At 35.8% G+C, this 24,488-nt stretch overlaps 2 protein-coding genes across 8 annotated transcripts in view; both read left to right on the top strand.

Annotated features, from left to right (window-relative positions):
• Window positions 1-24,488, top strand: part of LOC137251338 (tRNA dimethylallyltransferase) — a 689,017-nt gene that overhangs the window by 342,649 nt on the left and 321,880 nt on the right. The window lies entirely within an intron of this gene.
• Window positions 7,915-17,130, top strand: LOC137251336 (uncharacterized). 6 transcript variants are annotated; one of them, XM_067785727.1, is made up of 4 exons: window positions 7,915-8,002; window positions 8,071-9,185; window positions 9,244-9,500; window positions 9,571-17,130. In XM_067785727.1, exon 4 carries the CDS (start codon window positions 13,671-13,673, stop codon window positions 16,797-16,799), a length of 3,129 nt encoding a protein of 1,042 aa, XP_067641828.1. In that variant the 5' UTR covers window positions 7,915-8,002; window positions 8,071-9,185; window positions 9,244-9,500; window positions 9,571-13,670; the 3' UTR covers window positions 16,800-17,130. The 6 variants fall into 6 exon arrangements, with proteins under 6 accessions (XP_067641828.1, XP_067641830.1, XP_067641829.1 ...); XM_067785729.1 differs by lacking the exon at window positions 9,244-9,500 and having other exon boundaries at window positions 10,531-17,130; XM_067785728.1 differs by having other exon boundaries at window positions 8,071-9,500; window positions 10,531-17,130.

Raw genomic sequence — 24,488 nt, 5'->3', positions numbered from 1 at the left:
TGTGGTGTGGAGAACAGCTTTTCATCCACGTTGGACTTTATGTACACATCTATCAACCTCTCAAAGGTCTTCAGCAGAAATGATGTTAAGGTAATGGGTCTATAGTCTTTGGGATACACGTAACCGATCTTCCCCGCCTTTGGTAGCAAAGCTACATGAGCAGATCTCCAAGAGCGCGGTACATGATTCATTCTTATGCACCCATCGAATACTATTTTAAGCCGTGATCGAAGTGTGAGTGCTGTCTGCTGGTTCTTCTAAACCATCTCCCGATGGGAAATGTGTATCGAGAAGCACCTCAAGGGATTCCTCAGTATTAAGTGACCATTCCCCGTTGTCTTTCTTTATTAATCCCTGAACTATATTTCCCCTTGCTATGACTTTTCTCGACCATGCTGTTTCGCTGGAGGACTCTATGTCCGTACAGAAACTTTTCCATGAGATTCTCTCCGTCCTGGAAATTTCACGCTAGTAGATCCCTGTACTCGTCCCGACACGTTTCGCTTTCCGCGGTCTTTGCTAGCTTAAACATTTATTTCACCTGTCTTCTTAGAAGACTCAGCTCATTGCTCCACCATGGCGGCTTTGCTTTGCCTCTTAATCTTCTTAGAGGGCAAGCTTTGTTATACGCAGTCATAAACGTCCTTGTTAGGAATTCATTAGACTCCTCCAGTTCTTCCACATTGGCAACCTCTTTGGGTTTGCCCAGTTTTGTTTCTACCTGTTTCTGGAATTTAGTCCAGTTCTTTGACCTAGGGTTTCTGAAGGTTGCTCCCTGCTCTACCCTCTTTAGGCGGATGCTGAAGCTGATATACGCATGGTCGAAGAAGGACGGTGTATCAACCGAAATACGGGTCAATTCAACCGAAATTTGTGTTAATTTTTATCCATCGCAACAAGATGTTGAATCAACTGCGCACAAATCATTGATTCGTAATTGACCGTTTTAGTAGTCAAATAAAAAAAAAAAGTTGTTGCGACAGGTTTGTACAACTCCGAACGGCATCTGCGAAGCAGATGAGTTTTCACTGAGAGCTTTTCATGGCAGAACTTGCCAAACACTGCCGAGGGGCAACCCCGCTTAGAAAAATTTTCTTCTAATTGAAAAACCTTATTTCTAAAATTTTGATGTTGCTTTGCCCGGGGTGCGAACCCAGGGCATACGGTGTGGCAGGCGGAGCACGCTATCATAACACCACGGTGGCACTTACTAACCGAACTTCAATTGGGCGCACATCAAATATGCTGGCACACATTTAACATTATACACTTTATTATTTTGTTTTATTAAACACACTTTCACCAAATTTTATATTTTATAATTTATTTAATTTATAGTTTTGAAATTCGCTTTGCAAATAGAAATGAAAATAGTGGTCACAAAACTGATTCTCAATTCTTTCGGTTGCAGCTCAGCTCATTCTCAATTTCTTCTCTCGCATGTAGTTGCCACACTTGATTGTTTCGAACAAAACTTGTAGTATAAAAGTTTGACGTAACATTTTAAAAAGAGAACTTGTAAGTTATAGAAAAGTAAAGAATCAAATCGCAGGAAGCTAATTCACCACTGGAGTAACTTTACATGTAATTCGGCAAGTTTAATTTTCGTAACACTTTAAGTTGAAACGATTCCAAAACAACTCAAACTTTTATTTTGTCGGAAACATCAATATTAAGAAATGATGTTTTTTTATTATCTTATTAAATTCGTTCGCGTGAGTGAAAATTCGTAAAAACTTGAACAAAATGTTACTAACTTTGGAAAAATCCTGTTCGTTCAAACAAAACTTTTGCAACAAGAGGGCGCAATTTTGCATTTCGCTTGGAGGAGAAGTTCCAAAATTGTACCCGATAAATAGGTGTCCCGGTATCTCATATTTTTTTGCACAGTAAATTCAAGAAATGGTTTTTCGTTTTGTATTGATAACTGAACAACTAGTTTTTCGTTGTTTTCCCATTTTGTGTGTATTTCGATTTGGTGGTTTTCTTATTTTAGTATTTTTTTTAAACAAGTGGCACCATCGTCATTAATACAAAGTAGAGAGCGCAGTGAGCGTAAAATTCTCTTTGAAATTTGCTCATGTATTGCCTGTTGATCGCTGTTGAAATGACCAGTGAGATCAGTTGTGTTAACAGAAAAATCAGTTAGATTGACCAGGAATTTGTCAATTTTACAGAATTTTGTTAACTTAAGAGCGACAATTTCTCTTCTGTTGAAATGACTAAACTAATTTGTTCGTTTGACCAAGAACTCGGTCGAATTAACCGTAATTCGATCAATTTCACCGAATCTCCGTTAAGTCAAGTACAACAGAACCGAATTGTTGATTTTACTAGCACCATTTCTTCCAGCGTACGAATTCCTCAGTAGTGTAATTAGGCAGCATATATGAATGCAGCTGTTTGCTTACCATTACTACAGCTCGCACTTGTCCTTCCGTTTGCGCGTAGTAAACGCCATATCCGCGCGCGCTAAGTCCAGAAACCTTTCCTCCCGATGGGAGCCACGGCTCCTGGAACAGCGCCACGTCAAACGAACCCTCCTCAAGGGTTAGGAGGAATTCGATCGACGCCACTTTACTGTGTTGGAGATTTATCTGTGGACTCGCAGCACCATTGGGCTGTTTGTCCCCTTGCAGCACCTTCGTCGTGACGTCGTCGTCCTCCCCTTGGGCTTTTAGTTTAGAGTATTCGAAGCTCCCTTCAGCCTCTTGTAACTGTTGTGCTGGGTGTTCCTCTGTGCGACTCGAAGCACCATTTGGTTGTTGGTCCTCTTCTAACACCTTGGTTGTGACGTCGGGGACCTTCACCTGTCTTTTTTCCTTTAGGCTTTTGAGGTCCTTTCCGACTTCGCCCACCTCTAGCGTATTAGAGGTTTTATCCTCGGGACTTCTTTTCCTGAGTCGCATGTAAATTTTGCCAGTGCCAAAAGAAGATGTAGAACTGAACATCCTCGGTAGGCCGAGATACAGTAAGTACCTTCCAATCCTGTGTCCGTATGTTCGGATTCTGATACTGCAGAAGTCGCACTGTATCCTCCGACTTCATCACGAGTGGTATCCATACCTTAACTTTTGGTACCGCGGGGATTTGCGCTTTATCCACCACCTCAAACCGCGCGTTCGTGCCTTGCCTTTGGAGGCTTGGAACCACTTCCTCCAGCCGCCGCAAGCTCGCAATGTTGTCGCACGCTATCATCTTCACACCATTATACCACCCTCTGGCACCTAAGAGAATGCCGAAGTCTTAGCTTTAATTCCCTTTAGTGCCTCCGAGAAAGCCGAAGTCTTAGCGTTACCTCCCTTTGGCTTGTCTCCTACTTCCGTAGTTGGAACTTCCCTCTGACTCGCAGCATTCGAGGTAGATGCTACCTCGCTATTGGGGCCGATCTGTCTTACAGCTTTGGGCCTACCTGTCTTGTCTAGGCTACTGCCCTGCCTCGCGGCTCTGGGACTGGGTCCTTTCTGCCCCTTAAAGCAGGCTTGTCGCCTCCGCCGAACGCTGCCTCTTCATTCTGCCATTTGACGCTTCTTCCTGCTCGTACCGGTTGCAGAACCGAGGGTTTCTCGCAGCAAACCTTTTGAACTGCCTTCGACCCTGCATGCGTGTATGGAGTACTTGCTATGGACTAATGGATAGTGATTACAATCATTAAAAACGAGCAATGATCGGCTTACAATATGTTCGTGTAGAAACATGAGTTGGTCCATTGCTGCATTACAGTGGAGTATAATAGTAAGTGCTCCAGTGGTCCACATGATGCAACGAATTTTGCAGGGGACCTACTTCTACCGCCTCATGGGCCTATTCCAAGCGCTCGATCTCCACTCCTGTTGGGTCGACCACTGCTCCCAGGCGTTGGGCAATTCTTAGTGCTGCACGGTACTGAAACTAATTAAGTGTACGCTTTATTCTTTTCATAAATATATAAAGCTAACATAATAAGAAACGTCTAAGGAAATGTCATTTTAAAAAGCTGTATAAATATTTTGTATTTTTCATCATTACGGACATAGAAATTTTAATTAGGCACTTCTAACCAAAAATTTACTCAAGGTTAAATGGGTTGTATGAAAAAAAGTGTTTTTATTCTTCAGATTCCTGGAACCTAGATTTAAAAAGCTGTATAAATATTTTGTATTTTTCATCATTAAGTACATTGAAATTTTAATTGGGCACTTCTAACCAAAAATTTACTCAAGGCTAAATGGGTTGAAGGAAAAAAAGTGTTTTTATTCTTCAAATTCCTGGGATCTAGATTTAAAAAGCTGTATAAATATTTTGTATTTTTCATCATGAAGTACATTGAAATTTTAATTAGGCACTTCTAACCAAAACTTTACTCAAGGTTAAATGGGTTGAATGAAAAAAAGTGTTTTTATTCTTCAAATTCCTGGAATCTAGATTTAAAAAGCTGTATAAATATTTTGATTTTTCATCATTAAGGGCATTGAAATTTTAATTAGGCACTTCTAACCAAAAATTGACTCAAGGTTAAATGGGTTGAATGAAAAAAAGTGTTTTTATTCTTCAAATTCCTGGAATCTAGATTTAAAAAGCTGTATAAATATTTTGTATTTTTCATCATTAAGGGCATTGAAATTTTAATTAGGCACTTCTAACCAAAAATTGACTCAAGGTTAAATGGGTTGAATGAAAAAAAGTGTTTTTATTCTTCAAATTCCTGGAATCAATATTTAAAAAGCTGTATAAATATTTTGTATTTTTCATCATTAAGAGCACTGAAATTTTAATTAGGCACTTCTAAACAAAAATTTACTGAAGGATAAATGGGTTGAATGAAAAAAAGTGTTTTTATTCTTCAAATTCCTGGAATCTAGATTTAAAAAGCTGTATAAATATTTTGTATTTTTCATCATTAAGAGCATTGAAATTTTAATTAGGCACTTCTAACCAAAAATTTACTCAAGGTTAAATGGGTTGAATGAAAAAAAGTGTTTTTATTCTTCAAATTCCTGGAATCTAGATTTAAAAAGCTGTATAAATATTTTGTATTTTTCATCATTAAGAGCATTGAAATTTTAATTAGGCACTTCTAACCAAAAATTTACTGAAGGTTAAATGGGTTGAATGAAAAAAAGTGTTCTTATTCTTCGAATTCCTGGAATCTAGATTTAAAAAGCTGTATAAATATTTTATATTTTTCATCATTAAGGGCATTGAAATTTTAATTAGGCACTTCTAACCAAAAATTGACTCAAGGTTAAATGGGTGGAATGAAAAAAAGTGTTTTTATTCTTCAAATTCCTGGAATCTAGATTTAAAAAGCTGTATAAATATTTTGTATTTTTCATCATTAAGACCATTGAAATTTTAATTAGGCACTTCTAACCAAAAATTTACTGAAGGTTAAATGGGTGGAATGAAAAAAAGTGTTTTTATTCTTCAAATTCCTGGAATCTAGATTTAAAAAGCTGTATAAATATTTTGTATTTTTCATCATTAAGAGCATTGAAATTTTAATTAGGCACTTCTAACCAAAAATTTACTCAATGTTAAATGGGTTGAATGAAAAAAAGTGCTTTTATTCTTCAAATTCCTGGAATCTAGATTTAAAAAGCTGTATAAATATTTTGTATTTTTCATCATTAAGGGCATTGAAATTTTAATTAGGCACTTCTAACCAAAAATTGACTCAAGGTTAAATGGGTGGAATGAAAAAAAGTGTTTTTATTCTTCAAATTCCTGGAATCTAGATTTAAAAAGCTGTATAAATATTTTGTATTTTTCATCATTAAGAGCATTGAAATTTTAATTAGGCACTTCTAACCAAAAATTTACTGAAGGTTAAATGGGTGGAATGAAAAAAAGTGTTTTTATTCTTCAAATTCCTGGAATCTAGATTTAAAAAGCTGTATAAATATTTTGTATTTTTCATCATTAAGAGCATTGAAATTTTAATTAGGCACTTCTAACCAAAAATTTACTGAAGGTTAAATGGGTGGAATGAAAAAAAGTGTTTTTATTCTTCAAATTCCTGGAATCTAGATTTAAAAAGCTGTATAAATATTTTGTATTTTTCATCATTAAGGGCATTGAAATTTTAATTAGGCACTTCTAACCAAAAATTGACTCAAGGTTAAATGGGTGGAATGAAAAAAAGTGTTTTTATTCTTCAAATTCCTGGAATCTAGATTTAAAAAGCTGTATAAATATTTTGTATTTTTCATCATTAAGAGCATTGAAATTTTAATTAGGCACTTCTAACCAAAAATTTACTGAAGGTTAAATGGGTTGAATGAGAGAAAGTGTTTTTATTCTTCAAATTCCTGGAATCTAGATTTAAAAAGCTGTATAAATATTTTGTATTTTTCATCATTAAGAGCATTGAAATTTTAATTAGGCACTTCTAACCAAAAATTTACTGAAGGTTAAATGGCTTGAATGAAAAAAAGTGTTTTTATTCTTCAAATTCCTGGAATCTAGATTTAAAAAGCTGTATAAATATTTTGTATTTTTCATCATTAAGGGCATTGAAATTTTAATTAGGCACTTCTAACCAAAAATTGACTCAAGGTTAAATGGGTGGAATGAAAAAAAGTGTTTTTATTCTTCAAATTCCTGGAATCTAGATTTAAAAAGCTGTATAAATATTTTGTATTTTTCATCATTAAGAACATTGAAATTTTAATTAGGCACTTCTAACCAAAAATTTACTCAAGGTTAAACGGGTTGAATGAAAAAAAGAGTTTTTATTCTTCAAATTCCTGGAATCTAGATTTAAAAAGCTGTATAAATATTTTGTATTTTTCATCATTAAGGGCATTGAAATTTTAATTAGGCACTTCTAACCAAAAATTTACTGAAGGTTAAATGGGTGGAATGAAAAAAAGTGTTTTTATTCTTCAAATTCCTGGAATCTAGATTTAAAAAGCTGTATAAATATTTTGTATTTTTCATCATTAAGAGCATTGAAATTTTAATTAGGCACTTCTAACCAAAAATTTACTGAAGGTTAAATGGGTGGAATGAAAAAAAGTGTTTTTATTCTTCAAATTCCTGGAATCTAGATTTAAAAAGCTGTATAAATATTTTGTATTTTTCATCATTAAGGGCATTGAAATTTTAATTAGGCTTAAGGTTAAATGGGTGGAATGAAAAAAAGTGTTTTTATTCTTCAAATTCCTGGAATCTAGATTTAAAAAGCTGTATAAATATTTTGTATTTTTCATCATTAAGGGCATTGAAATTTCAATTAGGCACTTCTAACCAAAAATTTACTGAAGATTAAATGGGTGGAATGAAAAAAAGTGTTTTTATTCTTCAAATTCCTGGAATCTAGATTTAAAAAGCTGTATAAATATTTTGTATTTTTCATCATTAAGGGCATTGAAATTTTAATTAGGCACTTCTAACCAAAAATTGACTCAAGGTTAAATGGGTGGAATGAAAAAAAGTGTTTTTATTCTTCAAATTCCTGGAATCTAGATTTAAAAAGCTGTATAAATATTTTGTATTTTTCATCATTAAGAGCATTGAAATTTTAATTAGGCACTTCTAACCAAAAATTTACTGAAGGTTAAATGGGTGGAATGAAAAAAAGTGTTTTTACTCTTCAAATTCCTGGAATCTAGATTTAAAAAGCTGTATAAATATTTTGCATTTTTCATCATTAAGAGCTGTCACGGCACGCCCTTACATCTAATTAGCCAGCGTTAATGGGTTAATCTTCAATACCGAAATATGCCTGCACATCTCTATTTCATTTCGTTTGTACATACATATGCATACATGCAGTCGAAAGCAGTTATGTATATGCACCTTTCATGTTATTTTTTGTATACTCTGTTGTTTGTTGTTGTCTAAATTTGTATTGAAATTTTAAACCGTAATGCGTCATTCTCCTTTGTTGCTTATGTGCATAATCGGGTGAGCTTTTTCGGCAAACCGCTGCGCATTAGAATGATAGGTTTCTATCATTTTTGGCAGCATACAAATTTTTGTTAGCTGTCGTCAACCAAGGGAGAAGGATCACACTGCGGTAAGTAGTTGCTTTCGTTATATTTATTTATTTATTTATTATTTATTTATTTATTTAATTATTTAAAGTCAACTAACAAGAGTGGTCGACTAACAAAATACAAAGGAAAGTAACATAAAAAAAAAGATAGCGTAAAAATATATACAAGTATAGAATTAAAAATGGAATAAATTAAAAATTTACAATTTATTTTAACATTGAACAAGAACTTAAATTAAACTATCATTACAAATTAAACAAATAAACTTTAAGATATCAGTTGAGACTGAAAAGTATACCATTGCGTAAGGCAACAAACGAACATTCGATACTAATGCAATTATACAAGTCGTTATAGTACGAGCACCAAACACGTATAGGATCATTTTTGTCAAAATTTCTACGACACAGGGGTAAATGGAAGGGCACGTAGTGTCTGGACGTCCTAGCAGGAACTGCAAAGCTCAATCGACTTAGCAGCTCAGAGGAGTCAACCTCACCTAGAATTAGCTTATGCAGGAACATTACCCCGAGTAATATTCTACGATTTTCCAGAGTTGGCAAATTAATGAGAAGAAGTCTACTTCTATAAGACGGAAGATGAAGATTTGAGTCCCAGTTAAAGGCCCGTAGAGCAAAAATTAAAAATTGTTTCTGCACAGACTCAATACGCTTTATATGAGTAGTATATAATGGACACCAAACACACGAGCAATACTCAAGTATTGGGCGGACCAGCGAAGTGTAGAGGACTTTGGTCAGATACGGATCCTTGAACTCCTTAGCCCAGCGTTTCACAAAACCAAGGGTACCCATTGCTTTATTAGTAATAGCAGAAATATGTGAGTTGAAGCTCAGTTTCGAGTCAAACAGAACCCCTAAATCGTTAATCGAAGATATACGCTCCATAAGAGTGCCATAAAGTGCATAAGACGACAGGACAGGCTTCACGCGATGAAATGTCATGAACTTACATTTGGAACAGTTTAGAACTAATGCATTAATTGTACACCAGCGTTGAAATGAGTCCAAATCAACCTGAAGTAGATTTGAGCGAGTTAACTCCGAAGGCAAGCATGTATAGCAAATTTTTACATCATCGGCATACATTAGAGCTCGTGAATGATTCAAAATCTGTGGCAGATCATTTATAAAAAGAGTAAAAAGCAATGGGCCTAAATGACTGCCCTGAGGTACACCAGAGGTAACATGAATTGATTTTGAAATAATATTTTTATAAAGCACCTTTTGGGTTCTATTAGAAAGATAGCTTGAGAGCCATGAAGTCAGACTCTTCGGAAAGCCCAGTAAATCAAGCTTCAGAATCAGAAGTTCGTGATTCACTGAATCAAAAGCTTTACTAAAATCCATATAAATCACATCAGTTTGCTTGCAAGCCAAAAAACCATCCCGAACTAAAGAGGTAAACTCAAGTAGGTTTGTGGTGGTTGACCTACATCTCACAAACCCATGCTGAAAGGGTGATATAATGGAAATACACGAATGTTGAAGCTGACAGGTAATTATTTGTTCAAAGGTTTTACGAATAGCTGAAAGCTTAGCAATTCCCCTATAATTCTCAATATTAGATCTACTACCCTTCTTGTGCAGAGGTATGATAAACGACTGTTTCCAAATTGATGGAAATGACGCTGATTGCAAAGATAAATTGAACAATTTTACGATCGGTTCTGTTAAGTTCACAGCACAGAACTTAAGCATACAGCCAGGAATACCATCGGGCCCTGGAGAAAAAATCGGTTTCAGAGCTAAAAAACTCTGAAGTACAGTGGCACTATCAATGACTGGATTGAGAATACAGTTAGAACTAACTATCTCGAACGGATAACTACCGGTTTGGGTACAGGTTGAAGAATAGGTCGATTTGAAAAAGTCTGCGAATAAGTCGGCAATATCATGGTCAAGGCTAGCATTCTCGCCACCCAAAGACAAAGATGATGGAAATCCCGCAGATCTGCGCTTTGAATTAACAAACCCGTAAAATTTTTTAGGATTTTTAAAAAACTCAATTTTGCATCTTGTTAAATACTTGTAGCAGTTTTGATTCAGGCGTTGGAAATTGGAACGGGCAACTAAATATTTAGAAAAATCTTCAGAAGAACCAGATCTTTTAAAACGCTTATAGGGCCTCGATTTAATATTGTTCAGGTTAGCAAGTTGCCTCGAGAACCAAGGTGGTTTACTACTCTTAGCCTTAACAAAATGAACCGGAACGCAACGATTAATAAAGTCACTAAGGTAACTATAAAAAATAGACGTGGCAGTCTCAACATCAGTACAAGTATAAAGGTCAGACCAATCGTGGGAAGCTAACAGTTGATTAAGCAAATCAAAGTTAACCTTTTTAAAACATCTCGAACGAGAACGACATAACACTTCCATGCAATTAATCGTAGGCAGTAGATTGTCCAGTGTAACCTCAAGTGTAGGGTGCAAGGGATCTTCAGGCAGGGATAAGGCAGGGATTCGACTGAGACCAGTACCTATTGAACTATCACCAAAAACTAAATCTAACAACTTATTTTTAGAGTTCACCACGTTATTAATCTGAACTAGCGGCAATTCCATAAGCGAACCAATGAAATCATGCTGAGTAACAGGAGTCAAAAAGTTTGAATCATCGTTGCCAATCCAACTAACGTATGGTAAATTAAAGTCCCCAAGAACCACTAGGCGATCGTTATCACGCAAACGAGAATGAAGGCTGTGGATAACTGCTTTATGGCAATCGTTCGTTTTATAATTTATGTCGTTTTATAGAAATAAACCATTCCATTCCATTTCATCCATCCATTCAATTTAATTCCAATAAATGTATTTTGCCACATTAGCCTGTCTTTATTATTGGTTAAATTCGCAAGCGAGGACGACGGCTAACATCTTTATTTCGCAGAGCTGCATATATAGCAGCATAATTTTAATTACATAACGCAACCTGCATATATTTAATAAATTTAGCGACTTTGCCATACGTCATATTTGTCTAACAAAGTGCCTATACATCTGCCATTGGTTTCGGCTGAAATGACACGCGATCTTCCACGTCGAGGCACTCGATTGAATACAGACAGCGACTCCAGCGCAGCCGCTAATTCCACATCTGGTGAAAGAAGTGCAACTGCATCAACCGCTGTTTCCGCCGCCGAATCCGTCGTCACCACCACTAGTAGCGCAGCACCAGCCAAGGTGCTACCAGTAACCGCCGCAAACGTCAACATATCTGCCAATACAACACCAGTTACTCCTGGTGCAATGAATGTAATGCCAGCCAGGGATTATAGCGGCGGTGGTACTGCAGCCAAAGGAACTAGCAATGTCACGCCCACTGCCACTGGGACCATTAAAAAGGTATCTACTACCACGGCCGTTGAAGCATCAACATACTCAGCGACGGTAACCACACCTCATCATGACAGTGCACTTCTAGCCATGGAAAGACGAATCGCCTTTCTGGAAAAAGCTTTAAAAGAACGGGACCTGCAAAACGAGGTACTGACTGCAGGACTCCAAGGTAACGGACCTAACTGTAGAAGCTCTGCCACTACCTCTGCTGACGTCGCAGCGCAGCCAATGCTTGCGTCGCCATCAACGCTACACTTACCTGCGCAACCGGTAACCGTAAATACAAATACAATCGTCGAGCCCCCTAATTTTGTGCCAGCTAGTACAGCTATTTATAATTCAGCCTACGCGCCATCAGTCTCCTGCATCACATCATCATATGTGGGCCATAACTCATATGCAGCCTCAACCATTCCTATTGGTGACTCAATTTCTTGCCATTCGTCCAATGGAACGTTTCGTCCAATTTCTGCCAACATAGGTAACGGGAATATGCAGTTTATGTCACACGGTTCGATAATGCCGAGAAAGATTATTGATTTACCAGAATTTTCTGGAAATGCTGAAGACTGGCCTGTATTCCATACAGCGTTGGTTGAGTCAACAGCGGCATATGGTTATTCAAATTTTGAAAATAACCAAAGGCTACAGAAAGCCTTGAAGGGAGAGGCACGCGAAGTGGTGAAAGCATTACTGATTCACCCCAATAACGTTGGCTGCATCATTGAGCAGTTGCAGTGCAGGTTTGGTCGGCCGGAGCAGCTCATCCGCAGCCAGTTAGCTAAAGTGCATGAGATTGCACCTATTCCCGAAAATGCCTTAGGGAAACTGGTTCCATTTGCCACGAAGATAAAAAATATTTGCGCCTTTCTCCAGTCTGCTAATGGTGAACATCAGCTGGCCAATCCCACACTCCTTGACGAGCTGATAGCCAAATTGCCAACGAGTAAGCGCGTCGAGTGGGCCATGGTTGCAGCAAAGGTAAAGCCTCGCCCCACAGTGGTGCACTTTAACGAGTGGATTAGTTCACTTGCCAACGTGATCTGCACAGTATACGACGCAGAGGCCAAACGCGATTCCAAGCGCCGAGTAGTTCTGCACGTCGAGAAGAAACCACAGCCAAGAAGATGTCCAATATGTCAGGGCGGCCACAAGCCCTTTGAGTGTAAAACCTTCATCGATGCTACAGTAGCCACCAGGTGGAAAGAGGCAAAATCAAGGCGCTTGTGTTTCGCATGTCTCAATCCTGGTCATGCTACTCGGGATTGCCAGCGCCGGAAGACGGGTGCCAAAGAATGCACCACAAACTTCTGCATGAGGTTCCAAATGCCGTGAACAATACGCATCCAGCATTACCGCCAAGCCGTGGTGCTTTTGATACGCAGTTAGCGAAACGCCCAAACGATGATCGAAATTACATACAAGCGCAAGGAGTATCTCAATGCCAGCAATCGTCGAACGATGCAGAAGCATCCGTCTTAAGCTGTTCTGCCAGTGCAGCTGAAGGTAAGCTTCTTTTCCGAATACTTCCAGTGACCTTGCATGGAAGACACAAGCGCATTGATACATATGCGCTGTTGGATGAAGGCTCTTCTGTCACAATGCTGGATGATGCGCTTGTCCAAGAGCTCGGCCTACATGGACAACAACAGCGCCTCAATATCCAATGGTTTGGTGGACAGTCAACGCAAGAGTCGTCAACTTTGGTGGACTTATTCGTCAATGGTCTTGGCCTAGAGAAGAAGCACAAGCTTCGCAACGTATACGCCGTATCCAACTTGCAGTTGCCATCACAGAGTCTACTCAAAACCGACCTACATTGCGATGATAAATACCTACGTCAGTTGCCAGTTCAGCCATATAGGGGAGTGACACCTAAGCTTCTCATCGGCCTCGACCACTGCCACCTAGGTCTGCCTTCTGCTACTGTAAGGATGAGGGAGAACGGACCATTCGCCGCCAACACCGAATTGGGCTGGGTAGTTTTTGGGCCAACCAGCAAGCGTCTTCCAACCGCGCCTTCCTGCCTACTAGCCCATCGCATGACAAACGAGTCCCTACATAATTTAATCGAAGAATATTTTGCCATTGAAAGTTTCGGGGTGAGACCATCGCCTCCGATCGAAAGTGCCGCCGACATCCGTGCCAGGTTTGTATTGAGCTCAGTCACATGCCGTATCTCCGATAAAAGATTCCAAACAGGTCTGATTTGGAAGCGTGATAATATCCAGCTGCCCAATAGCTACACCATGGCGTTGAAAAGATTAGTTAGCGTCGAAAAACGAATGAGTAGAGATACAAATTTGCCATAGCCTATAAGGCCACGATGGACTCCTACATAGCGAAGGGTTACGCCCGTAAGCTCGAACAGCCGGAAGCATCGATGGTCACGCCCCACACCTGGTACCTACCACATTTTGCAGTGGTCAATCCCAACAAGCCATCTAAGTTACGGATGGTATTCGACGCCGCAGCTGAGGTCAATGGTGTCTCGTTAAATTCAATGCTGCTGAAGGGTCCGCAAGAGTATCGACCTCTACCATCGATCCTCTTTCACTTCCGCGAAGGAGCAGTTGGCGTAACGGGCGATATTAAAGAAATGTTTCACCAAGTGGTGATGCAACCTAAAGATAGATGTGCCCAGCGTTTTCTTTGGCGCGACGGAGTGGTTGGAAGAGAGCCTGATGTGTATGAGATGTGCGTCATGACCTTTGGCGCTGCTTGCTCGCCATGCGCAGCACACTACGTCAAAACGCGGAACGCACTTGAGCACAGCCACAACGCCTCGCCTCGCGCTATCAAAGCAATCACCGATTACCACTATGTCGATGAGCTCGTAGACAGTTTCGACACTTATGAAGAAGCCATATCCATTGTCAGACAGGTTCGATCAATCCACTTGGACGCCGGGTTCGAACTCCGCAACTTCGCTTCCAATTCACCGGAGGTAGTCACTACTTTGGGTGGTGCTGAGATTACAAAATCAATATCTAGTAAGGAGGGCTTGGCAACTGAGAAGGTGCTTGGATTGTACTGGCAGTCATCAACCGACTATTTCAAATTCAATTTGCAGTTCAATAGAGTCGACCCAGACGTAGTGACAGGCAGCAAACGCCCCACCAAACGCGAACTCCTCAGCGTGGTAATGTCGATCTTCGATCCATTGGGGTTCCTTTCTCAGTTCGTCATCGGTGCCAAACTGCTTATGAGAGAGGTTTGGAAGCAAAATACATGCTGGGACGAGCCATTGCCTGACAGCATCTGTATTGTATGGGAACGATGGCGAAGACAACTGCCAGCCGCCACCGAATACGCCATTCCTAGATTCTACTTTGGTCATGGTAAGCCAGAAAATCTGCAGCTCCACATATTTGTCGATGCCAGCGAGGATGCCTTCGCTGCTGTTGCTTACTGGAGATCAACCACCAGTCAAAGCGAAATTAGTGTCAGCTTAATATGCGCGAAATCCAAGTGCGCGCCTTTGAAACCGCTTACAGTACCGCGGTTAGAGCTACAAGCATCTGTCTTGGGTACGCGTCTGATGCAGATAATTCGGAATGAGCACTCATTCGTCGTGAATGATTGCTTCCTTTGGAGCGATTCATCCACCGTGATGAAATGGATCAACAGTGAGCACCGACGCTACAAGCCCTTTGTGCAACACAGAGTGGCTGAAATATTGTCTTCCACAAATGCTTCCAACTGGAGATGGGTGCCCACTGAGGAAAACGTCGCTGATGAAGCAACGCGTTTCAGTAGTAAAGTTGACTTTGGCCCAGCAGCCCGTTGGATTCATGGTCCACCATTCTTACGCCTAAATGAATGCGACTGGCCCACTGATGAGATTCCCGCCATTCATCAAAACGAACACGATGAGGAGTTGCGACCCAAATATGCCATGGTCATTGTGAGTAGCAATTTGATAGATTTTAATCGTTTCTCTACATTCAACAGATTAGTTCGTACGACTGCTCGGGTCCTTCTTTTCATCAATATGTGTCGCAATCGAAGCTCAGCCAGATGTATGTATGGACCGACAGCTACTGTAATTAACGCAGCTAAACTAATCCTGTGTCGCATCGTACAATACGAGTGTTTTGGTCCAGAAATACAACAGTTGAAGGATAGCGAAGAGGTCACTCGCAACAGTTCGCTACGCCAGCTATCACCGTACATCGATGATGAAGGAACGCTTCGAGTTTGCGGACGCATTGACGCAGCCAGCTGGCTCCCAATAAGTGCCAGACGCCCGATTATTCTGCCACCTAATCACGTTTTCACCAGGCTGGTCGTAGCGCATCACCACAATCTAATGCGCCACCAAAACATCGAAGCCACAATTTGCGCTATTCGTCAAACGTACTGGGTTCCTCGCCTACGGGCCTTGTTACGTAGTGTTATCGTTAATTGTCAACTGTGTCGTCTCAGGACAGCCACGCCAGTCCCACCACTAATGGGGCAATTGCCCGTCGATAGGCTCACTGCATACGTAAGGCCTTTTAGTTACACGGGCCTCGATTATTTTGGCCCGCTCAACGTACGAGTTCGCCGAAGCACCGAAAAGAGATGGGTGGCCCTCTTCACTTGCCTCACAGTACGAGCTGTCCACTTGGAACTGGCCCAAGATCTGAGCACAGACTCGTGTATAATAGCTATTCGCAATTTCATCAACCGCCGCGGGGTGCCAGTGCGCATTAGGTCCGATAACGGCAAGAATTTCGTGGGCGCCGATAACGAATCAAAACGTTTACATGAGGTTTTCGATTGCCAGCGCGTGCAAAGTGAGCTGGCGCAAAGAGGAGTCGATTGGGTGTTCAATACACCCTGTAATCCCGCCGAAGGTGGAGCCTGGGAAAGACTAGTGCAGTCGGTCAAGCGAGTACTGCACCACACACTCAAAGAAGTAGCGCCGCGTGAGCACACTTTAAACTGCTTCCTCATCGAAGCAGAAAGCATCGTCAATTCCCGTCCACTTACCCATTTGCCAATCTCTGTTGAACAAGAGCAACCGTTAACACCGAAAGATTTCCTGTTGGGATCTCCGAGCACAGCGCAGACTCCAGGTGTAGCCGATGTAACAAATGGTATGTGCGTCTTGCGCCAACAGTGGCGTGTTGCCCGACAATTAAGGGATCATTTTTGGAAGCGCTGGATCTCGGAGTATCTCCCAACATTAACAAGAAGAGTTAAGTGGTGCGAAAGGACAACACCTATAAAGGAAGGTGATCTGGTTTTTATATGTGACCCAAATGTGCCACGGAGAGAATGGTGTCGTGGAAAAGTTGAGCAACTGTATCCTGGACCAGACGGAGTAATAAGGCGAGCAGATATTCTTACCTCTGCTGGAATCAAAAGACGTGCCGTTTCCAAGCTTGCCATCTTGGACGTTGAAGTTGGTGAACCGGATCGCTTCACGGGGGCCGGGATGTCACGGCACGCCCTTACATCTAATTAGCCAGCGTTAATGGGTTAATCTTCAATACCCAAATATGCCTGCACATCTCTATTTCATTTCGTTTGTACATACATATGCATACATGCAGTCGAAAGCAGTTATGTATATGCACCTTTCATGTTATTTTTTGTATACTCTGTTGTTTGTTGTTGTCTAAATTTGTATTGAATTTTTAAACCGTAATGCGTCATTCTCCTTTGTTGCTTATGTGCATAATCGGGTGAGCTTTTTCGGCAAACCGCTGCGCATTAGAATGATAGGTTTCTATCATTTTTGGCAGCATACAAATTTTTGTTAGCTGTCGTCAACCAAGGGAGAAGGATCACACTGCGGTAAGTAGTTGCTTTCGTTATATTGTTCGTTTTATAATTTATGTCGTTTTATAGAAATAAACCATTCCATTCCATTTCATCCATCCATTCAATTTAATTCCAATAAATGTACTTTGCCACATTAGCCTGTCTTTATTATTGGTTAAATTCGCAAGCGAGGACGAGGCTAACAAGAGCATTGAAATTTTAATTAGGCACTTCTAACCAAAAATTTACTGAAGGTTAAATGGGTGGAATGAAAAAAAGTGTTTTTATTCTTCAAATTCCTGGAATCTAGATTTAAAATGCTGTATAAATATTTTGTATTTTTCATCATTAAGGGCATTGAAATTTTAATTAGGCATTTCTAACCAAAAATTTACTCAAGGTTAAATGGGTTGAATGAAAAAAAGTGTTTTTATTCTTCAAATTCCTGGAATCTAGATTTAAAAAGCTGTATAAATATTTTGTATTTTTCATCATTAAGGGCATTGAAATTTTAATTAAGCACTTCTAACCAAAAATTTACGGAAGGTTAAATGGGTGGAATGAAAAAAAGTGTTTTTATTCTTCAAATTCCTGGAATCTAGATTTAAAAAGCTGTATAAATATTTTGTATTTTTCATCATTAAGAGCATTGAAATTTTAATTAGGCACTTCTAACCAAAAATTTACTCAAGGTTAAATGGGTTGAATGAAAAAAAGTGTTTTTATTCTTCAAATTCCTGGAATCTAGATTTAAAAAGCTGTATAAATATTTTGTATTTTTCATCATTAAGAGCATTGAAATTTTAATTAAGCACTCTTAACCAAAAATTTACTCAAGGTTAAATGGGTTGAATGAAAAAAAGTGTTTTTATTCTTCAAATTCCTGGAATCTAGATTTAAAAAGCTGTATAAATATTTTGTATTTTTCATCATTAAGAGCATTGAAATTTTAATTAGGCACTTCTAACCAAAAATTTACTGAAGGTTAAATGGGTGGAATGAAAAAACGTGTTTTTATTCTTCAAATTCCTGGAATCTAGATTTAAAAAGCTGTATAAATATTTTGTATTTTTCATCATTAAGGGCATTGAAATTTTAATTAGGCACTTCTAACCAAAAATTTACTGAAAGTTAAATGGGTGGAATGAAAAAACGTGTTTTATTCTTCAAGGTCCTGGAATCTAGATTTAAAAAGCTGTATAAATATTTTGTATTTTTCATCATTAAGGGCATTGAAATTTTAATTAGGCACTTCTAACCAAAAATTTACTGAAGGTTAAATGGGTGGAATGAAAAAAAGTGTTTTTATTCTTCAAATTCCTGGAATCTAGATTTAAAAAGCTGTATAAATATTTTGTATTTTTCATCATTAAGGGCATTGAAATTTTAATTAGGCACTTCTAACCAAAAATTTACTGAAGGTTAAATGGGTGGAATGAAAAAAAGTGTTTTTATTCTTCAAGGTCCTGGAATCTAGATTTAAAAAGCTGTATAAATATTATGTATTTTTCATCATTAAGAACATTGAAATTTTAATTAGGCACTTCTAACCAAAAATTTACTGAAGGTTAAATGGGTGGAATGAAAAAAAGTGTTTTTATTCTTCAAATTCCTGGAATCTAGATTTAAAAAGCTGTATAAATATTTTGTATTTTTCATCATTAAGGGCATTGAAATTTTATTTAGGCACTTCTAACCAAAAATTTACTCAAGGTTAAATGGGTTGAATGAAAAAAAGTGTTTTTATTCTTCAAATTCCTGGAATCTAGATTTAAAAAGCTGTATAAATATTTTATATTTTTCATCATTAAGGGCATTGAAATTTTAATTAGGCACTTCTAACCATAAATTTACTGAAGGTTAAATGGGTGGAATGAAAAAAAGTGTTTTTATTCTTCAAATTCCTGGAATCTAGATTTAAAAAGCTGTATAAATATTTTGTATTTTTCATCATTAAGAGCATTGAAATTTTAATTAGGCACTTCTAACCAAAAATTTACTCAAGGTTAAATGGGTTGAATGAAAAAAAGTGTTTTTATTCTTTAAATTCCTGGAATCTAGATTTAAAAAGCTGTATAAATATTTTGTATTTTTCATCATTAAGAGCATTGAAATTTTAATTAGGCACTTCTAACCAAAAATTTACTGAAGGTTAAATGGGTTGAATGAAAAAAAGTGTTTTTATTCTTCAAATTCCTGGAATCTAGATTTAAAAAGCTGTATAAATATTTTGTATTTTTCATCATTAAGGGCATTGAAATTTTAATTAGGCACTTCTAACCAAAAATTGACTCAAGGTTAAATGGGTGGAATGAAAAAAAGTGTTTTTATTCTTCAAATTCCTGGAATCTAGATTTAAAAAGCTGTATAAATATTTTGTATTTTTCATCATTAAGAGCATTGAAATTTTAATTAGGCACTTCTAACCAAAAATTTACTCAAGGTTAAATGGGTTGAATGAAAAAAAGTGTTTTTATTCTTCAAATTCCTGGAATCTAGATTTAAAAAGCTGTATAAATATTTTGTATTTTTCATCATTAAGGGCATTGAAATTTTAATTAGGCACTTCTAACCAAAAATTTACTGAAGGTTAAATGGGTGGAATGAAAAAAAGTGTTTTTATTCTTCAAATTCCTGGAATCTAGATTTAAAAATCTGTATAAATATTTTGTATTTTTCATCATTAAGAGCATTGAGATTTTAATTAGGCACTTCTAACCAAAAATTTACTCAAGGTTAAATGGGTTGAATGAAAAAAAGTGTTTTTATTCTTCAAATTCCTGGAATCTAGATTTAAAAAGCTGTATAAATATTTTGTAGTTTTCATCATTAAGAGCATTGAAATTTTAATTAGGCACTTCTAACCAAAAATTTACTGAAGGTTAAATGGGTGGAATGAAAAAAAGTGTTTTTATTCTTCAAATTCCTGGAATCTAGATTTAAAAAGCTGTATAAATATTTTGTATTTTTCATCATTAAGAGCATTGAAATTTTAATTAGGCACTTCTAACCAAAAATTTACTCTAGGTTAAATGGGTGGAATGAAAAAAAGTGTTTTTATTCTTCAAATTCCTGGAATCTAGATTTAAAAAGCTGTATAAATATTTTGTATTTTTCATCATTAAGGGCATTGAAATTTTAATTAGGCACTTCTAACCAAAAATTTACTCAAGGTTAAATGGGTTGAATGAAAAAAAGTGTTTTTATTCTTCAAATTCCTGGAATCTAGATTTAAAAAGCTGTATAAATATTTTGTATTTTTCATCATTAAGAGCATTGAAATTTTAATTAGGCACTTCTAACCAAAAATTTACTCAAGGTTAAATGGGTGGAATGAAAAAAAGTGTTTTTATTCTTCAAATTCCTGGAATCTAGATTTAAAAAGCTGTATAAATATTTTGTATTTTTCATCATTAAGGGCATTGAAATTTTAATTAGGCACTTCTAACCAAAAATTTACTCAAGGTTAAATGGGTGGAATGAAAAAAAGTGTTTTTATTCTTCAAATTCCTGGAATCTAGATTTAAAAAGCTGTATAAATATTTTGTATTTTTCATCATTAAGAGCATTGAAATTTTAATTAGGCACTTCTAACCAAAAATTTACTGAAGGTTAAATGGGTGGAATGAAAAAAGTGTTTTTATTCTTCAAATTCCTGGAATCTAGATTTAAAAAGCTGTATAAATATTTTGTATTTTTCGTCATTAAGAGCATTGAAATTTTAATTAGGCACTTCTAACCAAAAATTTACTGAAGGTTAAATGGGTTGAATGAAAAAAAGTGTTTTTATTCTTCAAATTCCTGGAATCTAGATTTAAAAAGCTGTATAAATATTTTGTATTTTTCATCATTAAGAGCATTGAAATTTTAATTAGGCACTTCTAACCAAAAATTTACTGAAGGTTAAATGGGTGGAATGAAAAAAAGTGTTTTTATTCTTCAAATTCCTGGAATCTAGATTTAAAAAGCTGTATAAATATTTTGTATTTTTCATCATTAAGGGCATTGAAATTTTAATTAGGCACTTCTAACCAAAAATTTACTGAAGGTTAAATGGGTGGAATGAAAAAAAGTGTTTTTATTCTTCAAATTCCTGGAATCTAGATTTAAAAAGCTGTATAAATATTTTGTATTTTTCATCATTAAGAGCATTGAAATTTTAATTAGGCACTTCTAACCAAAAATTTACTCAGGGTTAAATGGGTTGACTGAAAAAAAGTGTTTTTATTCTTCAAATTCCTGGAATCTAGATTTAAAAAGCTGTATAAATATTTTGTATTTTTCATCATTAAGGGCATTGAAATTTTAATTAGGCACTTCTAACCAAAAATTTACTGAAGGTTAAATGGGTGGAATGAAAAAAAGTGTTTTTATTCTTCAAATTCCTGGAATCTAGATTTAAAAAGCTGTATAAATATTTTGTATTTTTCATCATTAAGGGCATTGAAATTTTAATTAGGCACTTCTAACCAAAAATTTACTCAAGGTTAAATGGGTTGAATGAAAAAAAGTGTTTTTATTCTTCAAATTCCTGGAATCTAGATTTAAAAAGCTGTATAAATATTTTGTATTTTTCATCATTAAGGGCATTGAAATTTTAATTAGGCACTTCTAACCAAAAATTTACTGAAGGTTAAATGGGTGGAATGAAAAAAAGTGTTTTTATTCTTCAAATTCCTGGAATCTACATTTAAAAAGCTGTATAAATATTTTGTATTTTTCATCATTAAGAGCATTGAAATTTTAATTAGGCACCTCTAACCAAAAATTTACTCAAGGTTAAATGGGTTGAATGAAAAAAAGTGTTTTTATTCTTCAAATTCCTGGAATCTAGATTTAAAAAGCTGTATAAATATTTTGTATTTTTCGTCATTAAGAGCATTGAAATTTTAATTAGGCACTTCTAACCAAAAATTTACTGAAGGTTAAATGGGTTGAATGAAAAAAAGTGTTTTTATTCTTCAAATTCCTGGAATCTAGATTTAAAAAGCTGTATAAATATTTTGTATTTTTCATCATTAAGGGCATTGAAATTTTAATTAGGCACTTCTAACCAAAAATTGACTCAAGGTTAAATGGGTGGAATGAAAAAAAGTGTTTTTATTCTTCAAATTCCTGGAATCTAGATTTAAAAAGCTGTATAAATATTTTGTATTTTTCATCATTAAGAGCATTGAAATTTTAATTAGGCACTTCTAACCAAAAATTTACTCAAGGTTAAATGGGTTGAATGAAAAAAAGTGTTTTTATTCTTCAAATTCCTGGAATCTAGATTTAAAAAGCTGTATAAATATTTTGTATTTTTCATCATTAAGGGCATTGAAATTTTAATTAGGCACTTCTAACCAAAAATTTACTGAAGGTTAAATGGGTGGAATGAAAAAAAGTGTTTTTATTCTTCAAATTCCTGGAATCTAGATTTAAAAAGCTGTATAAATATTTTGTATTTTTCATCATTAAGAGCATTGAAATTTTAATTAGGCACTTCTAACCAAAAATTTACTCAAGGTTAAATGGGTTGAATGAAAAAAAGTGTTTTTATTCTTCAAATTCCTGGAATCTAGATTTAAAAAGCTGTATAAATATTTTGTATTTTTCATCATTAAGGGCATTGAAATTTTAATTAGGCACTTCTAACCAAAAATTTACTGAAGGTTAAATGGGTGGAATGAAAAAAAGTGTTTTTATTCTTCAAATTCCTGGAATCTAGATTTAAAAAGCTGTATAAATATTTTGTATTTTTCATCATTAAGAGCATTGAAATTTTAATTAGGCACTTCTAACCAAAAATTTACTCAGGGTTAAATGGGTTGAATGAAAAAAAGTGTTTTTATTCTTCAAATTCCTGGAATCTAGATTTAAAAAGCTGTATAAATATTTTGTATTTTTCATCATTAAGGGCATTGAAATTTTAATTAGGCACTTCTAACCAAAAATTTACTGAAGGTTAAATGGGTGGAATGAAAAAAAGTGTTTTTATTCTTCAAATTCCTGGAATCTAGATTTAAAAAGCTGTATAAATATTTTGTATTTTTCATCATTAAGAGCATTGAAATTTTAATTAGGCACTTCTAACCAAAAATTTACTCAAGGTTAAATGGGTTGAATGAAAAAAAGTGTTTTTATTCTTCAAATTCCTGGAATCTAGATTTAAAAAGCTGTATAAATATTTTGTATTTTTCATCATTAAGGGCATTAAAATTTTAATTAGGCACTTCTAACCAAAAATTTACTCAAGGTTAAATGGGTGGAATGAAAAAAAGTGTTTTTATTCTTCAAATTCCTGGAATCTAGATTTAAAAGCTGTATAAATATTTTGTATTTTTCATCATTAAGAGCATTGAAATTTTAATTAGGCACTTCTAACCAAAAATTTACTGAAGGGTAAATGGGTGGAATGAAAAAAAGTGTTTTTATTCTTCAAATTCCTGGAATCTAGATTTAAAAAGCTGTATAAATATTTTGTATTTTTCATCATTAAGGGCATTGAAATTTTAATTAGGCACTTCTAACCAAAAATTTACTGAAGGTTAAAAGGGTGGAATGAAAAAAAGTGTTTTTATTCTTCAAATTCCTGGAATCTAGATTTAAAAAGCTGTATAAATATTTTGTATTTTTCATCATTAAGAGCATTGAAATTTTAATTAGGCACTTCTAACCAAAAATTTACTCAGGGTTAAATGGGTTGAATGAAAAAAAGTGTTTTTATTCTTCAAATTCCTGGAATCTAGATTTAAAAAGCTGTATAAATATTTTGTATTTTTCATCATTAAGGGCATTGAAATTTTAATTAGGCACTTCTAACCAAAAATTTACTGAAGGTTAAATGGGTGGAATGAAAAAAGGGTTTTTATTCTTCAAATTCCTGGAATCTAGATTTAAAAAGCTGTATAGATATTTTGTATTTTTCATCATTAAGAGCATTGAAATTTTAATTAGGCACTTCTAACCAAAAATTTACTCAAGGTTAAATGGGTTGAATGAAAAAAAGTGTTTTTATTCTTCAAATTCCTGGAATCTAGATTTAAAAAGCTGTTTAAATATTTTGTATTTTTCATCTTTAAGGGCATTGAAATTTTAATTAGGCACTTCTAACCAAAAATTGACTCAAGGTTAAATGGGTGGAATGAAATAAAGTGTTTTTATTCTTCAAAAACCTGGAATCTAGATTTAAAAAGCTGTATAAATATTTTGTATTTTTCATCATTAAGAGCATTGAAATTTTAATTAGGCACTTCTAACCAAAAATTTACTGAAGGTTAAATGGGTGGAATGAAAAAAAGTGTTTTTATTCTTCAAATTCCTGGAATCTAGATTTAAAAAGCTGTATAAATATTTTGTATTTTTCATCATTAAGGGCATTGAAATTTTAATTAGGCACTTCTAACCA

The sequence above is a fragment of the Eurosta solidaginis genome, chromosome 4 (genome assembly GCF_040869045.1).
Source record: "Eurosta solidaginis isolate ZX-2024a chromosome 4, ASM4086904v1, whole genome shotgun sequence".
Lineage (NCBI taxonomy): Eukaryota > Metazoa > Arthropoda > Insecta > Diptera > Tephritidae > Eurosta > Eurosta solidaginis.
This window is presented reverse-complemented; position numbering and strand designations above follow the sequence as displayed.